The 15,487-nt window shown below is 44.9% G+C and overlaps 1 protein-coding gene across 1 annotated transcript in view; it reads left to right on the forward strand.

The window, feature by feature from the left end:
- MON2 (MON2 homolog, regulator of endosome-to-Golgi trafficking) overlaps nt 1–15,487 on the forward strand; it is a 461,654-nt gene that overhangs the window by 383,371 nt on the left and 62,796 nt on the right. The window contains 1 exon segment of the mRNA XM_030215834.1: nt 2,242–2,432. Coding sequence (XP_030071694.1) covers nt 2,242–2,432 — 191 coding nt within the window.

A 15,487-nucleotide genomic window follows, 5' to 3' on the forward strand; every position in this document is an offset into this window, starting at 1 on the left:
GGGAGCGGCGGAAAGTGGGGAGCAGGGCTGCTTGAATTTTGCTTTTTCGGGGTGGGGGAGCGGCGGAAAGTGGGGAGCAGCGGGGGGGGGGGGGGGGGCAAGGCCGTCCGTACAGGACGCTCCTGATGAGCGCCCTTGCCCCCTCCCGACCCTTTTTTTTTCTTTTTGTTTTGATTTGGGAGCCATGTGCTTGTGATTTGACTGTGTTTTGACTGTTTGTGGCATGCGCAGAGCAGCTAACATAACGCTTGGCTGCTCTGCGCATGATTTGGGGGCCGATTAACGATGTGTATTGTGATTCTTTGATACATTGTACGTTTCTATACCGATCTGAGCATGTGTGACTTTTTTTTTTGGTGCATTCTTCGTTTTTTAAAAATCGTTAGGGCCTTTAACGATTTTGATTTTTTTACGTTTGCTTGATGCATCTACCCCTCTGTTTGCTCCTGGTTTATTCTATTATCCGCTGCCTGCCCTAAGACTCTGTTAGCTCCTGGTTTATTCCTCTGCCTGCTGCCTGCCCAAAGACTCTGTTTGCTCCTGGTTTATTCTATTGTCCGCTGCCTGCCCAAAGACTCTGTTTGCTCCTGGTTTATTCTATTGTCCGCTGCCTGCCCAAAGAGTCTGTTTACTCCTGGTTTATTCTATTGTCCACTGCCTGCCCAAAGACTCTGTTTGCTCCTGGTTTATTCTATTATCTGCTGCCTGCCCAAAGACTCTGTTTACTCCTGGCTTATTCTATTAACCGCTGCCTGCCCTAAGACTCTGTTAGCTCCTGGTTTAATCCTCTGCCTGCTGCCTGCCCAAAGACTCTGTTTGCACCTGGTTTATTCTATTGTCCGCTGCCTGCCCAAAGACTCTGCTAGTTCCTGGTTACTTCTTCTGTCTGCTCTGCCTAGCTTGTGTGTATATTCCGAGTCCTGTTTCTGCCAAGCTTGCTTGAATATCCCGAGTCCTGTTTCTGCCAAGCTTGCTTGTATTTCCTGAGTCCTGCTTCTGCCTAGCTAGTGTGTATATCCTGAGTGTATATCCTGAATCCTGTCTCTGCCTAGCTAGTGTGTGTATCCTGAGTGTAAATCCTGAATCCTGTCTCTGCCTAGCTAGTGTGTATATCCTGAATCCTGTCTCTGCCTAGCTAGTGTGTATATCCTGAGTGTAAATCCTGAATCCTGTCTCTGCCTAGCCTTTGTGTACATCTTGTCCCCTTGGTCTGTCTTGTGTTTCTGGCCTAGTGGCTGCATGCAGCTTTCAGTCCGAGTCTAGTATTTAGCCTAGTCTCCCTCATGTATCGCGGACCCAGGGTGGGTCCTCTGGATCTTCAGTTCCTGCCTTATCCTGCAAGTCCTGCCGGCCACCCGCACTCCGGAGCTCAACTCCGGAGGAACGGTGGTCAAGTGCAGGTGAAGTTGTTCCTGTTCTGCCTGTTCTAGTTGCCTGCCTTAGTACTACTCCAGTCCCGAGTTCCAGTCCTGCTCTTCTGTGTATCCAGTTCCAGGGTGGTCTTGTCTGCCGCTGCCGCTCCTCGGCAGTGGCACAAGGGCTCACGTATTCCGGTTCTGCCTCGAGGACCTGACACCAGGAGCTGGTATTTAGCAGCACTTAAGTGGACACCGCTGCTGAATATCTGCTTTGACCACTGCGGCACTTGCCAGTTGGTGCTAGGGGGGATCATGGATAGAGCTGAAAGTTATGCAGGTAACAGTGGTACCGATGCCTGCATAGCATAACAGTCTTAATTATACCCAACAAGCTGTACAGGTATGGCACTAAATATTGGCTGTACCCACTACCTCCAGAAACCTAGATATTCAGTGCCAGTGTCTGGATATTGTGCATTATGCTGTTTTTAAGCTATATAGCTGATGATTGAAAAGGTTAAGTAAAACAACATAAAATAGAGTGGACTATTGACTGAAAATCATTAATCCAGAGAGTTTTACTGTAAAAAGGTTACATTCTGAGGTCCATATCGCCTCCCTTTTTGATTGCTTGGTTTTTGCAATTATTTTTATAACTTTGCTATCATTAGCGAAGTTATGTATTTTAGTGTGTATTGTTCTTTGCTATACCTTTGGATTTTTTGACACAGATTTGAAGATTGGATCCAGTTTTGCCTTCGTGGAGTGTTTTTCACTATTATTAATATTAACAGAAGCTTGTTTTCTGTTCTCCTAGCTATACATGTAACTTTAATTTGTCTGCTGGTATAGAAAACTCCTATGTATGAATCTTGTTTCCTAGACATTGAGACTACCTTTGAGTTTAAAGTATGCCTGCCCCTCAGAAAGTACGTGGAAGCTTGCAGTATCTTCACTTCTAAAAGTTTTATCTATTGGGCTACCTGTTGCAAGGCAGCATGCTTCTTCTGGAAAGTTTGACAGTATGTGGCCGGAACTAGCCAATACATTTGAAGACTTTTTATTCACCAAAAGGTAAGCATGAAATAATTTAGGGAAATGTTGATTAAAGCTATGTAATTTATTTATTTATTTGTTTGTTTGTTTGTTTGTTACATTTGTACCCCACATTTTCCCACCTATTTGCAGCCTCAATGTGGCTTAGATAGTACCGTGAGGCGTTAGCCACCTCCGGTGATGAAACAAATACAGAGTGATGTTACGGTCGAATGAGATTCATGTGTTACAGACACATTAGGGAATCGTAGAAAAGAAGAGTTCATTACGAGCTTTGGTTTCGTTGTGTTGCAGGGTTCAGGCACTTAAGTTGGGTCAGTAGGGTATGCCTTTTCGAACAGGTTGGTCTTTAGTGATTTCCAGAAGTTAAGGTGGTCGTACGTTGTTTTCACGGCTTTCGGTAGTGCATTCCACAGTTGTGTGCTTATATAGGAGAAGCTGGATCCATAAATTGATTTGTACTTGAGTCCTTTGCAGCTAGGGTAGTGAAGATTTAAGTATGTTCATGTAATAATGTTGCTTGCCTATTTTTAGTGCTTATATCTTCACTTTTCCACCATTACCTTTTCGAAGTATGCATTCAAAAATAAGATTGTACAGATGGTCTAACCACTCCTACTTATCACTTCTATATACTTGGTGCATATAACACTTTTCAATTACACATAAAAGACTGTCTGCTCATAGAGCCTACAGCATAATCAAGTCATACAAGGCACAATATATATTGGAAATTAATTTATAGAAAAGTAGTTGAAAGAACAATGTTGTGAGTGGGCAAAATCAGGGGTTAAGAATTAGAAGCAGCCTCAAAATGTGAGTTTTTAGTCTGGATTTTGAATGTGGTTACAAAAGGAGGATGATGCAACTAGATTTTCAGAAAGCGTTTAATTTTCTCAGGAGTCACTCATGAGGAACTTTATCAAAGAGCCATGGGATAAGAGGCAATGTTCTGTTGTGGACTAGGAATTGATTATTGGACAGGAAAAAGAGGGTAGGGTTAAATGGCCATTCCTTTCAATGAAGGAGGCTGAATAGTGGAGTGCCGCAGGGATCTGTACAGGGGCCGGTGCTATTTAACATACTTATAAATGATCTGGAAATTGGAACAACAAGTGAGGTGATTAAACTTGCAGATGACACAAAAGTATTCAAGGTTTTCAAAGCACACGTGGATTGTAAAAAAATGCAGAAAGACTGTAGGAAATTGGAAGACTGGGCATCCAAATGGCAGATGAAATTTAATGTGGACAAAGGCAAAGTGATGCACATTGGAAAGAATAACCCAAATCATAGTTATGTGATGATAGTGTCCACCTTGGCGGTCAGCACCCAAGAAAAAGATGTAGATGTCATCGTAGACAATACACTAAAATCTTCTGCCCAATGTATGACAGCAGCCAAAAAAGCAAACAGGATGCTAGGAATTATTAGGAAAAGGATCGTGAATAAGACCAAGAATACTATAATGCCTCTGTATCGCTCCATGGTGCGACCTCATAAGAACATAAGAGTAGCTATACGGGGTCAGACCAATCGTCTATCTAGCCCAGTATCTTGTTTCCAACAGTGGCCAAGCCAGGTCACAAGTACCTGGCAGAAACCCAAATCATGGCAACACTCCATGCTACTTTCCCAGAGCAAGCAGTTGCTTCCCCATGTCTGTCTTAATAGCAGACTATAGACTTTTCCTCCAGGAACTTGTCCAAACCTTTTTAAAACCCATATACGCTAACCGCTGTTACTATATCCTCTGACTAAGAGTTCCAGAGCTCAACTATTCATTGAGTGAAAAAATATTTCCCCTATAGTTTTAAAACTTTAAAAATTGAAATTTCTGCCACAGCCTACAACATTAACAGATAACCTCTAGAAGGCACAGCAAGGCCTAGTTTAGTCTTCAATCCCACCCATCCTCCCCTAACTCCCGCCCACCCCTAGCACAACTCTTTATTTATAGTCAGTTATTCTAATTAGGATAACAAGGGAGGTGTCCTCTTACAGAGTTTTAATTACATTTCATTACTTTCTAAGAAGAAAACACTAAATAAATCATACAATATACCATATAAGCTATATTAGACTAATATCCTTAGTACCTTAAGTTTTAAATTATTGAAAAACTCAAATATACTAAGAAGGAGATAGCAGTCCAGCAGCGAGAGGGGTGCTATCCATTCTTTTGCATTGTGTGTCACATATATGATTATCTCCCAGTTGGTGGGAGGTTATACATGTATGCCTGATGCAAAGAGCTCCTAGCTCTCAGAGAACAGATCCGTTCTCTTGAGGCTAGAGTAGCAGACTTGGAAGTTATATGGAAATACTTTTAAAACAAACAGGAGGAAAAGGGTATTATACTATGGAAACTGAGCTGTGCTGCAGTAATAAAGTTAAAGCTCTAAATTGGGGTTTCCTGTGACTATCAACTCTGTATTCCTTATTTGAACTGGCTAAGCTGTGCTGCAAAACTAAAGTTAAAACTCTATACTGGGGTTTCCTGTGACTATTAGTTCTGCTCCTCAATGATGCTATGGTAAACTCTAGAATAGTCCCTTAACTGCTAGCCTATAAAACTGTAATAGAGAATTTACATGCTAAACAAACAAAGAAAACTCTAAATTCCTTAAACTGCCTTTGCTAAATAAGTAGAGTAACTTAAAAACAAAGACACTGAGATAACCTATTAAACTCTAGATCTACCTTTCCCAAGTTTAAAAGCAATTTCCCAGCAAATAACTTACCAATGAAGATTTTTCCTGCTCTGGAAGTCCTCACTTCTGGACAGAGAAGAACTGAAAGTGTGACTTCTTATGTGCCTGTGTTGTTTAGATGACTCTCACTGCAAACAATGTGATAATAGGGCCAGTGGCGTAGCCAGACTGCCAATTTTGGGTGGGCCTGAATCCAAAGTGGGTGGGCACAAAATTTTCTCTCTACCCCCCCTCCCCCAGCAAAATTTAGTCACACTAATCAGATGCATTTGTCACACAGGGTAAAGTGCTGCTTTTCAGTGCATCAGATTTCAGACAATTTATTTAATAGCCTAACACCCTTTTCAATGAGCTTTCAGAGGCCAAAACCTCCTGCCTAAGGTCAGTATAATGCTGTTACGGTATCCTCTCCTGACCTAAGGAAGGAAGTATTGGTCTCTGAAACTTTATTAACAAAGGTACCATATTACTTTATCCTAAATTAAAAATAAATTTATTTTCTTTACCTTTGTTGTATGGCCATTTACTTTTTCTCATTGTGTTGCTCCCAGTCTCTAGATTCTGCTTTCCTTCGTTTTCGCTTAACTCTTCTGCCACGGTTTCCTGGCCATTTCTCATTTTTCTCTCCTTTTTCTTTGCTTTCTTCAATATTTTTCTGCCTCTCTCTCTCTCTCTGTCCAGATTTAATTCATTCTTACTATCCATTCTTTAATTTACTTCATCTACTTATGGCTTTTCATCTTTTTCTCACCCTTGTTCTCCCCATGCCCCTTCCTCTTATTCTCCAGTCTTTCACTACTCTCCTTTTCCATCCAGCAGCTCTCTTCTTTCTCTCCCCATCCTTCCAGTGTCTCCCCTCTCTCTCCCCATCCTTCCAGTAGTCTCCCCTCTTTCTTTCTGCATTCTTCCATCCAGCGTCACCTCTTTCTCCCTACCCTTCCATTCAGCGTCTTCCCTCTTTCTGCATTCTTCCATCCAGCGTCACCTCTTTCTCCCTACCCTTCCATTCAGCGTCTTCCCTCTTTCTCCCTACCCTTCCATCCAGCGTCTCCCTCTTTCTGTCCCCATCCTTCCACCCATCTACCCCATCCTTCCATCTAATGTGTCTCTCTACCTCCTTCTAACCAGTGTCTCTCTCTCTCTCTCTCTCCCCTTTTCTGTTCAGTGTCCCTTCTCTCTCCACATCCTTCTAGTCTCTCCCCTTTCTCTCTGCATCCTTTCATCCATCTCCCCTCTTTCTCTCCCCATCCTTCCATCTGCTTTTTCCCTCTTTCTCTCCCCATCCTTCCATCTGCTTTTTCCCTCTTTCTCTCCCCATCCTTGCATCTGCTTGTTCCCTCTTTCTCTCCCCATCCTTCCATCTGCTTTTTCCCTCATTCTCTCCCCACCCTTCCATCTGCTTTTTCCCTCATTCTCTCCCCACCCTTCCATCTGCTTTTTCCCTCTTTCTCTCCCCATCCTTCTATCTGCTTTTTCCCTCTTTCTCTCCCCATCCTTCCATCTGCTTTTTCCCTCTTTCTCTCCCCATCCTTCCATCTGCTTTTTCCCTCTTTCTCTCCCCATCCTTCCATCTGCTTTTTCCCTCTCCCGATTCAGGCCCACCCAGGCCCACCTGTAACTACGCCCCTGAATAGGGCCCTTTTCAACTTACCTTTTTACAGTGCTTTTTTTGTAGGAAAAAAGGTGCCGGTACTCATTATGGGCGGGGTCACCACATGTGGCCCCACCCCTTTTATAGCCACACCCACATTAGCCACACCCCTTATACCAGTCATGGCGCATATAAACAGACATCCTTGAAAATATTATACTAGTATAGGAGAAAAAATGTGATTTTTTTTTCATTATAAATAATATCTGTAAGCTGTTAAAGCTCCAGTATACCCAGTGCAAAATAAGATAGCAGATGTAAATTCTCAAATTGGACATATTCCAAACACTAAAATGAAAATAAAATGATTTTTTTCTACCTTTGTTGTCTGGTGACTGTTTTTCTATCCATATTGGTCCCAGTCTCTGATTCTGCTGCTCTCTGTCTGTTCTCTTAACACAGTTTCCAGGGCTTCCTTTCCATTTATTTCTTTACTTTCCTCCTTTCTTCTTCATTTCTTGCCCTACATCCATAAGTAAAAGCTGGGTCCTCCTCCGTGGAATTGACTGGAGAAGGTATAATGTGGATCCAGCTTTTGCCTATTTTCTCCATCCAAGTGCAGTTTTTCTCCTCTCTTCCCTTTCCCTCAACTCCATCCATGTGCATCTTCTTCTTTTTTCTTTCCTCCCCTCCATCCATATCCAGCACTTCTCCTTTCTTCTCCCCTCCATGTCCAGCATTTCTCCTCTCTCTTCCCTTCCCTGTATCCATATAAAGCAATAATTCCCTCTCCTCCATCCAAGACCAGCATTTCTCCTCTTTCCCCGCCAACTCCTCCATCCAGCAATTCTCCTCTATCTCCTGCTCTCCTCTCCATCCAATTGACTGGAGGAGGTATAACATGAATCCAGCTTTTGCCTATTTTCTCCATCCATTTCCAGCATTTCTCCTCTCTCCCCTGCCCCCCCCTCCCATCCATGTGCATCTCCTTCCTGTCTTCCATCCCCTCCATCCATGTCCAGCATGTCTCTTCTCTCTCCTGCCCTCCCCTCCCATGTCCAGCGATTCTCCTCTCTCCCCTTACCTCCCCTCTCTTCCATGTCCAGTGATTCTCCTGTCTCCCCTTACCTCCCTTTTCTTCCATGTCCAGTGATTCTCCTCTCTCCCCTTACCTCCCTTCTCTTCCATGTCCAGTGATTCTCCTCTCTCCCCTTACCTCCCTTCTCTTCCATGTCCAACGATTCTCCTCTCTCCCCTGCCCTCCCCTTCCATCCATGTCCAGCATGTCTCCTCTCATCCATGTGCAGCGATTCTCCTCTGCCCCATCCTCCCCTGCCATCCATGTCCAGCGATTCTCCTCTCCCCTGTCCATGTCCAGCAATTCTCTCTTCCCTGCCCTCTTCTCCCCTCCCCTCCATGTCCAGCATGTCTCCTCTCTCCCCTGCCCTCCCCTCATCCATGCCCAGCAATTCTCCTCTCCCCCCTGCCCTCCCCTGGCCATGTCCAGCATGTCTCCTCTCCCCCCTGCCCTCCCCTCCATGTCCAACGATTCTCCTCTCTCTCCTGCCCTCCCCTCCATGACCAGCAATTCTCTTTCCCCTCCCCTGCCCTCCATGTCCAGCATGTCGCCTCTCTCCTCTGCCCTCCCCTCTCCAAGTTGCGGTGAACCGGAAGTGAAGGCAGCAGTGCTCACTGAGGCAGGCATGCAGGCAGGTTTGTCTCCTCTCGCATCGCTTCCCTCTCATTGCGTCCCGCCCTCGAAGGCGGGAAGCGCTGAGAGGGAAGCAACAAGAGAAGAGACGAACCTGCCTGCCTCAGTGAGCACTGCTGCCTTCACTTCCGGTTCGCCGCAACTTGGAGAGGCAAGGGCAGGGTTTGTGTTATTTCACAAAGTGTCTTGCCTATTTGAATGTAGGCTGTGGGGCAAGGGCCACCTTTGGTGGCCTTTCCTGCCTATTTTCGAAAGAGAAGGGCGGCCCTGATGAGCATTTCGCCGACTTTACTTGGTCCATTTTTTTTTCACGACCAACCATCAAACAGGTGCCCAAACTGACCTGATGACCACTGGAGGGAATCGGGGATGACCTCCCCTGACTTCTCCAATGGTCACTAATCACCTCCCACCCCGAAAAAAAACAACTTCAAAAACTTTTGTCTTTTTTAGAATATGTCCTTTGCTATGCCTCCGTCCCTGCGACGGCAGTTGAAGACATCCTTCCCTGCAACGGCAGTTGAGGACATCCAAAATGTTTCTGTGAGAAGGACAGCCATGCCTTTGCTATGCCTCTGACACCCTTTTTATTTATTTATTTATTTATTTGGATTTTGGATCACAAGTAGCAGCAGTGGGATTTGAACCGGCCACCTCTAGATTGCAAGACCAGTGCTTTAACCACTGGGCCACTCTGCCACTCCTCCATTCTACGCCACTCCGTTGAAATTTGGCCATCCCTGGAGGGGGGGCAATATGCAGGTCCCTGGGTGGGGGGAGGTATGTGTGTGTCAGCGGAGGCATAACGAAGCTGTGGAGGTCCTTCTTTCAAACATTTTGGACGTCTTCAACTGCCCCCCTCCCCCACAGAGATGGCCAAATTTCAATGGAGTGGAGTAGAGTAGAGTGGAGGAATGGCAGAGTAGCCTAGTGGTTAAAGCACTGGTCTTGCAATCTAGAGGTGGCCGGTTCAAATCCCACTGCTGCTACTTGTGATCCAAAATCCAAATAAATAAATAAAAAGGGTGTCAGAGGCATAGCAAAGGCATGGCTGTCCTTCTCACAGAAACATTTTGGATGTCCTCAACTGCTGTCGCTTCCCCTCCTTAGGAAGGAAATTGTGTGCAAATGAGCTAATAGCAAGCAGCTCATTTGCATGCAATTTCCTTCATTCATGCCCATTCCTTTCCAGATTGGTAAGGGAAGGGCATTTTACGTTCAGTTAATTGGACCAGTGCACTACAAATGCTGGCTCCTCCCACAACCAAATGCCTTGGATTTGGCCTGTTTTGAGATGGCCAGCCTCAGTTTCCATTATTGGCGATCAACATTTATGTCGAGATTTCGCCGGCCCCAATCGTATTATCGAAAAAAAAGATGGCCGGCTATCTTTTTCGAAAATACGGTTGGCTTCGCCGTTTTGCGGAGCCGGCCCCGGAGATGGCTGGCGCAGTTCGATTATGCCCCTCCATGTCACCCAAAATAAAAATGCTCTAGACTAGTGTTCTTCACATCCTGTAGAGTCACCTCACAAACAAAAGCCCATTTGATTTAAACAAGGTGTCTAGCAGTGGAAGGAATATGTGTGCTATTCCTGAGGTGATGGTCACGATTTGAATATTTTTACTTTGCAGTTAAGAAGACAGGTTGCCTGCTCTGGCCAGTCCAGGGACCTCTTCTGCGTCCTGCCTCCTGATGTAACTTACTGTTTCCTTGTAGGCAGGACGCAACAGACAAGCCTGTATTAATCTGTGCCTGCTACAGCCCCTGAGCAACAACACAGACACTGTTGTCTAGCTGATACCAACTGGCGCCTATTTTATAAAAGTCTGCTCCCCCTGAGATCAAAACCTGACTACGCCTCTGACTATCAGTTCTGTATTCTTTATCTGAACTGGCTAAACTGTGCTGTAAAACTAAAATTAAATCTCTAAACTGGGGTTTCCTGTGACTGTCAACTCTCTATTCCTTATTTGAACTGTCTAAGCTGTGCTGCAAAACTAAAGTTAAAACTCTAAACTGTAGAGCTGCCAAGGTGTCACAATTTTTGAGAGGGAGATTTTAGTACATGCCCTCTAGCCCCGCCCCACTTTGTATTGGCTCCACCCACTCTACGTGGCTCCATCCCCTGGTACACCTCAATGCTGCGGCCATTTCAGAAAATATTTTATTTAATAGCCTAATACCCTTTTCAGTTAGCTTTCAGAGGCTAAAACCTCCTGCCTCAGTTCAATGTAATGCTGTTATGGTATCATCTCCTGACCTGAGGAAGGAAGTGTTGGTCTCTGAAACCTAATCAAAAATGTTTTAAAATCAGTGAAGGTATCACCTTATTTTCTATATTGTGTTTTATTTCCATTTATTAAACTTTATTAATACAGCTAACACATTACTTTATCCTAAATTTAAAATAAAATTATTTTCTTTACCTTTGTTGTCTGGCCATACTTTTTCTAATTGTGTTGCTCCCAATCTCTTGATTCTGCTTTCCTTCGTCTTTCTCTTGCCAGGGTTTCCTGTCCATTCATCACCTATGGTTTTTCATCTTTTCCTCACCCTTGTTCTCCACATGCCCCTTCCTCTTATTCTCTAGTCTTTCAGTACTCTATCCTCTCCCACGTTCCATCCAGCAGCTCCCCTCTTTCTCTCCCCATCCTTCCAGTGTCTCCCCTCTTTTTTCTGCATCCTTCCGTCCAGCGTCTCCTTTTTCTCCCTACCCTTCATCCAGTATCTTCCCTCTTTCTCTCCCCATCCTTCCACCCATCTACCCTTTCTTCTGATCCTTCCATCTAGTGTCTCTCTCTACCCCCCCCCCGCTTCTATCCAGTGTCTTTCTATCGCTGTACCCTTTTCTGTTGAGTGTCCCTACTCTCTCTCCCCTTTCTCTCTGCATCCTTTCATCCATCTGCCCTCTTTCTCTCCCTATCCTTCCATCCGTTTTCCTTCTTTCTCTCCCTATCCTTCCATCCGTTTTCCCTCTTTTTCTCCCCATCCTTCCGTCTTCCCTCTTTCTCTCCCCGTCCTTCCGTCTTCCCTCTTTCTCTCCCCGTCCTTCCGTCTTCCCTCTTTCTCTCCTTATCCTTCCATCTGTCTACCCCCTCTCCCGATCCTTCTGTCCAGTGTCTCTCTCTATCCTCTTCTTTCCATCCAATGTCTCTCTCTCTACCCTTTTCCATTCATCATGTCCCCCTCTCTCTCCCCATCCTTAATGTCTCTCCTGTTTCTCTCCCTACCCTTCCTTCCAGCGTCTTCCCTCTTTCTGCTCTCAGCCAGGATTCCCCCTTTCTCCTCATCCTCTGCAGCTTCTCTCTTTCTCCAGCCCTTCTCCATGTCCCCCTTTCTCTCCCCTTCTTCCCACTCTCTCCATTCTACCTGCCTCCCACTCCCCCTTCCACCCCGATAATCATTTCCTGGCCACTGCTGCTTCTCCTGTTGAGCATCAGCGGCTGCAACAACAACAACAAAAAAAGAGCTAACAAACAAATTTAAAAAGCAAGCATGGGGCCGCAGCAGCCTTCAAGCATGGGCTGTCAGCGCTGCAGCCGCTCCTCTTTCTGTCCCCAGAGCAGAGCAGGAAGTAGATATCAACTTCCTGCTCCTCCAGGGGCAGAGAGAGGAGAAAGGAGCGGCTGCAGAGCAGACAGCCCATGCTTTTGAAGGCTGCTGCGGCCCCGCGCTTGCTTTTTTATTTTTTTGTTAGCTCTTTTTTTTTCTGTCGCGGCCGCTGCTGCTGAAGAGGAGAAGCAGCAGTGGCCAGGAAATTAATACCAGGTGGAAGGGGGAGCTGCCAACGCCATATCTCATCAGGAGACTTTCTCGCTTTGGCAGGAATACATAGTAACATAGTAAATGACGGCAGAAAAAGACCTGCATGGTCCATCCAGTCTGCCCTACAAGATAAACTCATATGTGCTACTTTTTGTGTATACCTTACCTTGATTTGTACCTGTCCTTTTCAGGGCACAGACCGTGTAAGTCTGCCCAGCACTATCCCCGCCTCCCAACCACCAGCCCCGCCTCCCGCCACCAGCTCTGCCACCCAATCTCGGCTAAGCTCCTTAGGATCCATTCCTTCTGAACAGGATTCCTTTATGTTTATCCCACGCGTGTTTGAATTCTGTTACTGTTTTCATTTCCACCACCTCCCGCGGGAGGGCATTCCAAGCATCCACTACTCTCTCCGTGAAAAAATACTTCCTGACATTTTTATTGAGTCTGCCCCCCTTCAATCTCATTTCATGTCCTCTCGTTCTACCCCCTTCGCACCTCCGGAAAAGGTTCGTTTGCGGATTAATACTTTTCAAATATTTGAACGTCTGTATCATATCACCCCTGTTTCTCCTTTCTTCCAGAGTATACATGTTCAGGTCATCAAGTCTCTGCTCATACGTCTTGTAACGCAAATCCCTTACCATTCTCGTAGCTTTTCTTTGCACCGCTTCAATTCTTTTTATATCCTTCGCAAAGTACGGCCTCCAAAACTGAACACAATACTCTAGGTGGGGCCTCACCAACGACTTATACAGGGGCATCAACACCTCCTTTCTTCTGCTGGTCACACCTCTCTCTATACAGCTTAACAACCTTCTAGCTACGGCCACCGCCTTGTCACACTGTTTCGTCGCCTTCAGATCCTCAGATACTATCACCCCAAGATCCCTCTCCCCGTCCATACCTATCAGATTCTCCCCGCCTAACACATACGTCTCCCGAGGATTTCTATTCCCTAAGTGCATCACTTTGCATTTCTTCGCATTGAATTTTAATTGCCAAACCTTAGACCATTCTTCTAGCTTCCTCAGATCCTTTTTCATGTTTTCCACTCCCTCCCAGGTGTCCACTCTGTTACAGATCTTAGTATCATCCGCAAATAGGCAAACTTTACCTTCTAACCCTTCGGCAATGTCACTCACAAATATATTGAACAGAATCAGTCCCAGCACTGATCCTTGAGGCACACCACTACTCACCTTTCCCTCCGAGCGAATTCCATTCACCACCACCCTCTGGCTTCTGTCCGTCAACCAGTTCCTAATCCAGTTCACCACTTCGGGTCCTGTCTTCAGCCTATCCAGTTTATTTAAGAGCCTCCTGTGGGGAACCGTGTCAAAAGCTTTGCTGAAATCTAAGTAGATTATGTCCATAGCTCGTACCTGATTTAATTCTCCTGTCACCCAATCAAAGAACTCAATGAGATTCGTTTGGCACGATTTCCCTTTGGAAAAACCATGTTGTCTTGGATCTTGCAACTTATTGGCTTCCAGGAAATTCACTATCCTTTCCTTCAGCATCGCTTCCATTACTTTTCCAATAATCGAAGTGAGGCTTACCGGTCTGTAGTTTCCAGCTTCTTCCCTATCACCACTCTTGTGAAGAGGGACCACCTCCGCCGTTCTCCAATCCCTCGGAACCTCTCCCGTCTGCAAGGATATATTAAACAAATCTTTAAGAGGACCCGCCAGAACCTCTCTGAGCTTCCTCAATATCCTGGGGTGGATCCCATCCGGTCCCATGGCTTTGTCCACCCTTAGCTTTTCAAGCTGTTCATACACACTCTCTTCCGTGAACGGTGCTCTATCCACTTCAATCTCATTTGTACTTTTTGCAGTCCATCGCGGTCCTTCTCCAGGATTTTCTTCTGTGAAAACAGAACAAAAGTATCTATTTAGCAAATTTGCTTTTTCTTCATCATTATCCACATAGCGGGTCGCAGTATCTTTTAGTCTCACAATTCCCTTTTTAGCCATTCTCCTTTCACTTATATACCTGAAGAAATTTTTGTCACCCCTCCTTACATTTCTAGCCATTGACTTGGCAGGTCTGAAACTGGGGTTTTCTGTGACTATCAGCCCTGTATACCTTATCTGAACTGATTAAGCCGTGTTACAGAACTAAAGTTAAATCTCTAAACTGGGGTTTCCTGTGACTATCAGCTGTGTATTCCTTATTTGAACTAGTTAAGCTGTCCTGCAGAACTAAAGTTAAAACTCTATACTGAGGTTTCCTGTGATTATCAGTTCTTTACAGTGATGCTATGGTAAACTTTAGAATAGTCCCTTAACTGCTAGCCTATGAAACTGTAGTAGAGACTTTAAATGGAGGAGTGGCCTAGTGTTTAGAGTGGTGGACTTTGGTCCTGGGGAACTGGGTTCAATTCCCACTGCAGGGAAAGGCAGCTCCTTGTGACTCTGGGCAAGTCACTTTAACCCTCCATTGCCCCAGGTACAAATAAGTACCTAAGCCGCATTGAGCCTGCCATGAGTGGGAAAGCGCGGGGTACAAATAAAAAACAAGCAAACCCTAAATTCCTTAAACTGCCTTTGCTAAATAAGTAGAGTAACTTAAAAAGAAAGACACTGAAATAACCTATTTAATTCTAAATCTATTTTTCCCAATTTCCCAGCAAATAACTTACCAATGAAGAGTTTTCCTGCTCTGGAAGTCCTCGCTTCTGGACTCACCTTGAGTATCGCATTCAGTTCTGGTTTGCTGTATCTTAAAAAAGATGTAGCAGAACTAGAAAAGGTTCAAAGAAAGCAACCATATGAGAAATTGGAACAACTTCAAGTTGAAGAGCCCTAACCTCTTTAACCTTTCCTCATATGAGAGGGGATGGAACTCCTCTTATATGAGGAAAGGTTAAAGAGGTTAGGGCTCTTCAGCTTGATAAAGAGATGGCTGAGGGGAGATATGATTGAGGTCTATAAAATCCTGAGTGGTGTAGAACTAGTAGAAGTGAATCGATTTTTATTTTCTTTCAAAAAGGTCAAAGACTAGGGGACACTCAATGAAGTTACATTGAAAGACTTTTAAAACAAATAGAAATATTTTTTTACTCAACAAATGTTTTATTTAACCCTTCCTTAGACCACAGGGGGGTGAGGTTAAGGAGATCTGTCTTGGCCATGTTCAATTTAAGGTGACAGTGGGACATACCAAGCAGCAATATCAGACAAGTAGGCTAAGATTTCTGGCTGGATTCCTGATGAAATTTCTGGTATACAGAGGTAGATCTGCGGGTGTTCAAGATAAAGATGGTACTAAATGCCTTGTGAGA

Source organism: Microcaecilia unicolor, chromosome 10 (genome assembly GCF_901765095.1).
Source record: "Microcaecilia unicolor chromosome 10, aMicUni1.1, whole genome shotgun sequence".
NCBI lineage: Eukaryota > Metazoa > Chordata > Amphibia > Gymnophiona > Siphonopidae > Microcaecilia > Microcaecilia unicolor.